Source organism: Fukomys damarensis, unplaced genomic scaffold (assembly GCF_012274545.1).
Source record: "Fukomys damarensis isolate Sample0158 unplaced genomic scaffold, DMR_v1.0_HiC HiC_scaffold_9, whole genome shotgun sequence".
Classification (NCBI taxonomy): Eukaryota; Metazoa; Chordata; class Mammalia; order Rodentia; family Bathyergidae; genus Fukomys; species Fukomys damarensis.
The window spans coordinates 1,520,319-1,528,930 of NW_022900921.1; the positions used below are offsets into that span (position 1 = coordinate 1,520,319).

The 8,612-nt window shown below is 43.2% G+C and overlaps 1 protein-coding gene across 1 annotated transcript; it reads left to right on the plus strand.

Moving 5' to 3' along the window:
• Positions 1-5,459: 5,459 nt before the first annotated feature.
• LOC104873272 (olfactory receptor 1361) lies at positions 5,460-6,383 on the plus strand. The gene has a single exon (XM_010639858.1). It carries the CDS (start codon positions 5,460-5,462, stop codon positions 6,381-6,383), a length of 924 nt encoding a protein of 307 aa, XP_010638160.1.
• The last annotated feature ends 2,229 nt before the right edge of the window (positions 6,384-8,612 follow it).

Sequence of the window (8,612 nt, forward strand, 5' to 3'; positions counted from 1 at the left end):
ATTTTAGTAGTATTATATGCCTGTTTTACTCAAACCTTGGCCCGTGCACACTTTCTGTATTTAATCAATCAGAATTTAGTAACTTCCACTCCAGATCTTCTATTTCTTTGTCCCCGCTATGGCCTCTCCAAAGAGTGTGTCCACCATCTCTTGGTAGAAACTTTCCTCCTGCTCTAAAGAAAAATGTAGCCTATGCGTTGGGGAAAGGGTGACGCCAACTGTCCCAAAGGAAGCTCGGACATTTAAACTAGTCATCAAAGATATTAAGTCGATTGTTTTAAATATGCTTCTTATCTAGGAAACCATGGGGGAAAGAACTGAAGAAAATCAGAAAAATGGTTTCTTAACAAAATGAGAAAACCAATAAACCGAAAGAGATTATAGAAAGAAATGAAACATAAATTCTAGATATGAAGAGAAGTAGAACATTTCAGAATACCTAAAACGGAAAATTCACTGGAGGAGTTTAGCAGCATTAATCAGGTGAAAGAATCGTGAAACTGGAAGGGCAGGGAAGGGTGCACTCTTGTCCCTATTTCCTTCCTTCTCTCTATTTCTAGCTTGAATGAACAGCTTTCCTCTGTCAGGCCCTTCCTTGGAAGCCAACCCAAGTTCAGCGGACCGAATCCACGGGAACATGGGCTCAAGCAAGCAGTTGGTGTCAAATATTTTGTCTCAGCAACAGGAAAGTGATTAATACAAAGTGATAAACAGTCAGTTCGCAGAGTCGACGTTGATGTACTAAAGTATGTGCAGCTAAACATTTAATTAAAGGCACTCAAACTGAAGATCAAGCAGTTGGGGCTGAAAATACAACCAAACTAAGAATGAGTAAGAAGAGAGAGCTGTATGGACACGGTCAATCAACTGGACTCAACGTCACTGACTCGAACTACACTGCACTTTCCCTTCAAGTGCACAGGCTATTAAAAAATAGACAATCTGACTAAAAACCACATTATGACACAGTACCAATAATGTACCTAGAAAGTAAGCCGAAATATGAGAAATTCTACAACCTCCTTGTAACTGTCAATGAGTCCAGTGAAAAATGACAGTGAAAATGCGTGAATGTTTCCAATTGCGTGACAATGAAAATAAATTATATTCAAATTGGTAGAATGCTTAGGGGAAAATTTGTCATGCCCGTCTGTGTAGAAAATTCCTATGAACAAAGAAAATAAGGTGACAGGATGTTAGTTTAAAATGCAAAGTTAATAATTTATATGTACTAGTAGTGAACAATTGGAAATCAATAATTGCTCAAGTGACACAATAGTATCAAAAAGCATGAGAAATTGTGAAATCTAATAAGAAGTCTATAAACCTTTTATCCTGAAAATCAAAAGAACATTTTTGTAGTAGGAGAAAGCAATCTAAATAAGCAGAGAGATATATGGTACTTAAGGGTTGGGAGACTTTTTAATGGTAAGAAATCAACTGCTCAAAATAACAGATTTATCACAAGCCAAAGCCAAATCAAAATACTTGAAGGAATTTATTTTTGACAAGCTAATATTCATATTTATGTGGAAGGCATATAAACTTGAATAATAAAGCAATTTTAAGAAAGAACTAAGTTGAAAGATTCACACCAGTTGATTTTAAGACAAACTATAAAGTTAGTGTAGCTTGACTAAAGCACAAATACGTAGATTAATGGAACACAATCAAATTCAGAAATAGATTTACTCATATATTGGGAATAAACTTCAGACAAAAGTACCAAAGAAATTCAGTGGGAGAAGATAATTTTTTCAACAAATAGCACTGATAATTAAATAGCCATATTAAAAGCATTAAACAGTTTTTGGCCTCATACTATATATAAAATTAACTCAAAATGGATCATAGACATGGAAAATTTAAAACTATAAACTTCTAGCACGTGGTGGCGCACCTGTAATCCCAGCACTTGGGAGGCTGAGGCAGGAGGATCACTGTGAGTTCGAGACCAGCCTGAGCTACATAGTGAGTTCCAGGCCAGTCTCACTACATAGTGAGACCCTGTCTCAAAACAAAACAAAACAAAACAAAACAAAACAAAACAAAAAAACCTATAAACTTCTAGGACAGCACATAGGATGAGATTTTTGTGATCTTGGATTAGGCAAATATTTCATACATACAACAAAAACATGATCTATAAGTATTTTTAAAATTAAAATATATAACCTAGTTTTGCCTCTGGGTCAAAGATTTGAACAGAAACTTTAGTGTACAGCCATACCATCCTGAACTCACCCGGTCACATCTGAACAGACACTTTACCAAAGAAGAGATGTGGATGAGAAATAAGCATATGGAAATATAGGTAAACATATGGGCCTCAGAAACACAAATTAAAACCACCGTGAAATAATCCTACATATCTATTAGAATGGCTTTTCACCAGGCATGGTGGTGCACGCCTGTAATCCCAGCACTCAGGAGACTGAGGCAGGAGGATCGCTTTGAGTTCGAGACCAGCCTGGGCTACATAGTGAGTTCCAGGTCAGTCTCAACTACGTAGTGAGACCCTGTCTCAACGCCCCCCAGAAGAGTGGCTTTTCAAGAACCTGAAAATAACTGGGTGTAGTGGTGCACACCTGTAATCCCTGTACTGGGAGGCTGAGGCCAGCCTGGGCTACAAAGTGAGTTCAGGGCCAGCCTGAATTACAAAGGGAGACACTGCCTCACAAAACCAAAGGAAAAAACAAAAATAAAAACAAACAAAAAAACCCAAACCTGAATATATCACAGATGTACAGACAAATGAGCTGGTAAGAATGCAAAATGTTACAGCTACTTAAAAGAAATTTCTTAGCAGTTTCTTACAGAAAGGTTTCGCCATAGAATGGGTGACAAACCATAAAATGTAATTGTCTCACGTATGTGGAGGCTGGAACTCCAAGGTCAAAATCCTGAGGGTGTCTTTTTCTGTCCCAGGCTCTCTTTCAGGCTTGCTTTGTCCTCACACCACATTTCCTCTGCTACTGAGCTGCTTGACATCGCGATTAGGATGCAGGTTACAATAACTGGACACATTTGTCAAAATTCACAGAACTATACACTAAAAAGGATGATTTTTACTATAGATGAAATGCACCTCAACAATTTAAAACTCTAACAAAAACTATGTTTATTTTTTTCCTATGTTGTATTTTTGGGGTTCTAATTTTATTACTATATGACCAAAAAGCTAAAGTCTATCTAGCCCATAATCCAGGGAATTTTACAGGATATTATTATGACCATACAGACATATCTTTTACTAGCACAATTATGGTTGTATTTGTGGATGTGTACACTTGAAACATTAGGTCACACTTTTAATTGAGTATCGAAGTCTCTGATTATCACTATTTATTTAGGATGACTAATAAGTGATTACGGGTGAGTAGAATGATTAAGATTGGAGAAATGCGTAAGATGAGAATTTCAGGAAAAACATAGATTTATTAAAATTCTTCTTATATTTCCAAGAATTTTCAAATTTTCCTTTTGTGTTCATATTTTTCACGCACTTTACAAATTAGTAAATAGTTTTTTGTTAATTGTTTTATGAAATATTCATTCTGTATAAACTAAGAAAAGGGAAGTCGAATGTTCCGGATTGCGCCACAAGTATTTTCACAAGAACTGCTGCTAACAATCTCTTTTCCGTGTCCAGACAGAATACACACAAACACGTAAACGGCAGCCCTAATGAGGACGCCTGGGAAATCACCCTAAGGGTGCCTCAAGTGGGCAGCCCTCCTCACGGACAGGCTGACTCCAGGAACGGAAGCTCTGTTTATTTGTTCCCAGTCATCCAAGATGGACCTAGGGGAGCCGCTGGCCTCATTCTAAGTGCTCTTCTCCAGTGAGAAAAGGTCCACGTTTGCTCTCCGCTGTAGCTGTGAATTTTCCTTCATCCAAGATCCAGTACGAGTCCCAGAGATGGGGGTTTCCTGACAGCGGCAGAGAGGGGTCAGGTAAGAAGGGCTCGGCGAGCAGGTGAGGCTGAGCCACCCCCAGCAGCAGCCAGATTCGCCTGGACACAGGGATGGACATCTACCAGCAGGGATGGAAAAACAACTACCAGCTCCACCCAAGTTCAAAGGTCGGACACGAACAAGCCTTTCCCGACCAGGATGTGCTGTCCGCTGCATAACAGGTCACTTGCTTTTGCAGGAAGGAAAAAGAAGAGCAAAGATTGAAAAATGGAGCGCACAACTAGGGCTAATAGGGCCAGGAACTGCGACTGGAGGTGGCTGACAGGCGTGGCGGGAAGCTCAGAGTCAAGAGCCCCATTTCACCCCATTTCGCCCGTGGCAGTCTGTCAGACACCAGGGCCCTCCTCTGCTCCTGATCTCTGCCTCGATGTCCCGTGTTTCCTAATGCCCACCCCTGGATGTGGAATCACCTTGCAAAGGAGTTTCAGTGTGTGGCTCCTCTGACCGCACAGCGAGTCCCAGAGAAGGGTGTGGACCGAGACTGCAGCTCAGAGAGGAAGCAGCCGGTGTTCAAGTTCCGTGGTGCAGATGCACCACATGCTCAGGCACAGACACACCCTGGAGCGACTCAGTAACTACTGCGCGAAAGCAGACATCCGCATCTTAAATTACACAAACTGTCACTGCCAGAAAGAACAGCAGGGGCACCTTCTCACCATAAGGGAGCTCCAGGGAAAGATGAATTGTGTTTCAGAGTGTGACTAATGAATGCTCAGAGTAATAATGAAGTGCCCTACCTACTGTGATGTCCCGATTTCCAGCAGAGGCAGAGCTTGCTGGTATTTAAACCAAGAAATGGTAAAACTGTTTCCGGCAAATGCCCATGCAGTACCAGCAGTACACCTTCTAACAAGGCAGTGTAGGGTCATTTGATACTGATAGTCTCAGTATTGGGTCTTAGAAGCAATTTCAGTATAACAGAAAAAAAAAATCACTCCTGGCATCTCTCTCTCTCTCTGGCTGTGCTTTGGGAAACAATCTATCCTGAGGCTCAGAATATTAACACCTGCTGGTCAAGATGCACTCTTAGTAGTGTTGTGGACTCATCTTACCACCTGCTCCCTCACCACCCATCTCTAAGGTGCACATTAACCACGATTCATCAGGAACATCTTGAGCTTTTGGCCAGTACTCCTCTACCTACTTTGGTCCTGGGAGTTGATCTAGATAAAAATGATTTCACATCTTAGCACATTCCTCTTAATTTCACAATTGAACTCTCATAGTAGCATTTATCCCACTATCTCCATAACATGTACATCCTATAATGTATCTCTGCAAAGTTTGCCCTATCCTCTAAGCTAGGACTCAAGGATATTTGCATTGAAATCAACCAGAGTTTTTCTATAAAATTGTAAAATCCAATGATTCACTAATAGCTAATTCTCCATTGCAGAGTAAACTGCTCTAAAGTATATAATGCTTTTGATCAAATGTTAGCCTATGATCTTGCCACATGAAGACACTTTCTTCCCCACAGACATGGACGGGGACAACCACACTACAGTCACAGAATTCCTCCTCCTGGGACTCTCTGGGCAGCAGGAGCAGGAAGATGCTCTCTGCGGGCTGTTCCTGTGCATGTACCTGGTCACCATCCTCGGGAACCTTCTCATCGTCCTGGCCATCAGCTGTGACCCTCACCTCCACACGCCCATGTACTTCTTCTTGGCCAACCTCTCCAGTGTGGACATCTGCTTTTCATCAGTCATAGTCCCCAAGATGCTGGTGAATCACGTGGTGGGGAGCAAGTCCATCTCTTACCCACAGTGCATGACCCAGATGTATTTTTTCTTCACGTTTGGCAACATGGACGGGTTCCTCCTGAGTGTGATGGCCTATGACCGCTATGTGGCCATCTGTCGCCCACTGCACTACACCATGATCATGAGGTCCAGACTCTGTGTCCTCCTGGTGGCCGTCTCCTGGGTCATTACCAACCTGCATTCTCTCCTCCACACTCTGCTCATGGTCAGACTCAACTTCTGTTCCAACAACACTGTGCACCACTTCTTCTGTGACCCCTACCCTCTCCTGAAGCTCTCTTGTTCTGACACCTTCATCAACGACCTCATGGTTTTCACTGAGGGCAGCGTGATATTTCTGACACCATTTATGTGCATTGTTGTTTCATACGCCTACATCTTCTCTAACGTGCTGAAGTTGCCCTCAGCCCAAGGGATAAGGAAAGCCCTCTCCACGTGTGGGTCCCACCTCACTGTGGTCTCCCTCTTCTATGGGGCTATCCTGGGGGTCTATATGCACCCTTCATCCTCCTACTCAGCGCAGGACACGGTGGCCTCTGTCATCTTCACGGTGGTGACACCAGTGGTCAATCCTTTCATCTACAGCCTGAGGAATCAGGACATGAAAGCAGCCCTCAGGAAGCTCATTCTTGGGTTGTAGGACTAGGACATTTTAGAGCTGAGAGAAGTAGTGCACAATGACAATTTTTTCCTTTTTGTAAACAGAAAGTGGCTCAGATAGAAGCAAAACTCTTCCAGTGCTCAGAGAGTAGCTGGTAATAAGTGATGATCATGCTCTGAATTTGAGGCTGACTGATGCTCATAATCTTAAAACTAGTACTTTGTTATTTATGAAATGTGCTGATTCAGAAACCACTGAGGTTCAGAGATATTTGGTTATAAGTTTTTGGACGCTTCCAGAACACTCCAAGGCACCGGCAGCTCAATGACTGACCTAAGGATCTCAGCAGACTTACAGCTGAATCTGCTCAGAATCACCTGAGGTCTGTGGTCATCCTGGCACCTCACAAGGGTAACTCACCCCTCATGTGTACCTGGTAGCTATGGAAACAGGACAATCAGAAATGCCCCGGGGCAGTGGTTTCGTCATGGCTGTGGTGGGTCATTTTCCTCTGTCATGGGCTGAAGTCTCTCCTCTGTCTCTCATTGCTGCAGCACTGGGACACCCTTCCCAACTTCCTGGTGCTTTATTATTATGTATGGCTCCTGCTCAGGAAGGAGGAGAAAACGTCTGCGTAATTATGCAGAGCCTTCACCCTTGCACACTCACACCCTCAGGTGACTGAAACTCGCGTCCCTGTGGGGCACCCCTCGGTCTCCAATGCCCTTTCAGTTTTGCTTTCATGCAGCGTACTTTTCCTTGGGTGAAGTAAATGCTTGTGTTTTCATACTCCCCGTGTGCGGAGCATATCCTCCAGTCAAACTAAACAGTCCCAGCTTGAAACTTTTCCTTCCTGGATTAGCTTAATAAGTTTTAAAGGTTTTATTTGGTTCAGACTCGGGTCTGTAAGAGGTGTAAGTGGCTGCAATTCAATGATTTCCATGTATAATTTCTCCCCTTCTTGTTTTCTCTCCACCCTGGCCTGTATAGAATGCCTCCATAAACTTCCGGTCTTAACGCTTCTCCTTCCCAGAATGTTGCCTTCGCTAATGTGCCAGGTTAGTTCTATTCATTTTCTCATAGCCCTAGTTATACCTTCAAATAGCTAACATTCCAACATTGCATATAGTTACCCTGTAGCATAAAAAGTGAAGGAAAAATGCTTCTTTATAGGTGAAAAACTGTTGCCTTGCCACCGAAATCTGATAATAAACAAACACTTTAACTATAAAATTGAAATCAATATTACATATTAACTTAATTTTTAAATTACCTTATAAATCATTAGCATAAAAATGCAGTCACCTATAAAAATGCATAGGGCCGGGAATTTAGCTTCGTGGCCCCTTGCCTGGGATCCCAAGTACATAAACAATTTATCATCGGACTTCAAAGGTGGGTCAATATTCAGACATTCAATGGGCCGGGATTACGATTGGCAGCAAAGCAGCATCGCAAGCAGTGGTCCTGAGTTTGATCCCTGATACTGAAAATCAATCAGTCAAGCAATCAATCCATCAATCATGCTGGGGATTTAGTGCCGTGCTGCTACTGCCTGCTTCCCAAGCCCAAGGTTCTCAGTTGGATCCCTGGTACCAGAGGGGGGGAAAAAAAGGAAAAGGAGCAGGAGGAGGAGAAGGAGAAGGGGAAGGGGAAGAAGAGGAAGAAGGGAGGAGAAGAGGAATCTCATGGAGCCCAGAACCTGCTGGACAGCCTCCCCTCTCCCCAGCCGCACTCCGGGATCCAAGGCGCGCACTCAGCCCAGGAAAGAAACCTGGCACTGATCCGACACCCACGCACTGCACAACGGCACACCAGGGCTGTCCTGGGGTCTCCTGTAAGTGGGGAGACAGAGGTGACAACCCACTGATCACCTGACTGAAGAAGAGACCAACCACCCGTGCAGAGAGTTTGGGTCCGGACTCAGTCGTCACCCTAGCACCCAGACATTTATAGCAAATGGATGCACAGGGAGGAGATACTCTTAAGTGAAGTAAACAGGACACAGGTGTGTAAACACGGAATAGTTTCTCTAGTGTCAGAAACTGAAAGTGTAAGCAAGGACTAAAAGGTACAAGAGATACTGTGAAACAGCAAGAAAAGGTGCAGAGGGGAGGGGGAAGTGGGCAGGGTAGAGCACCAGGAAGAGGGGAATGGAATTAATATGAGGAAAAGAAAAATGGAAACATTTCTTCGTAGATAGGGAGGGGCGGAGGGGTTGAAGGGAGGGCAGGGGAATGGGGAAAAATAAGAACCACCATGGACTAT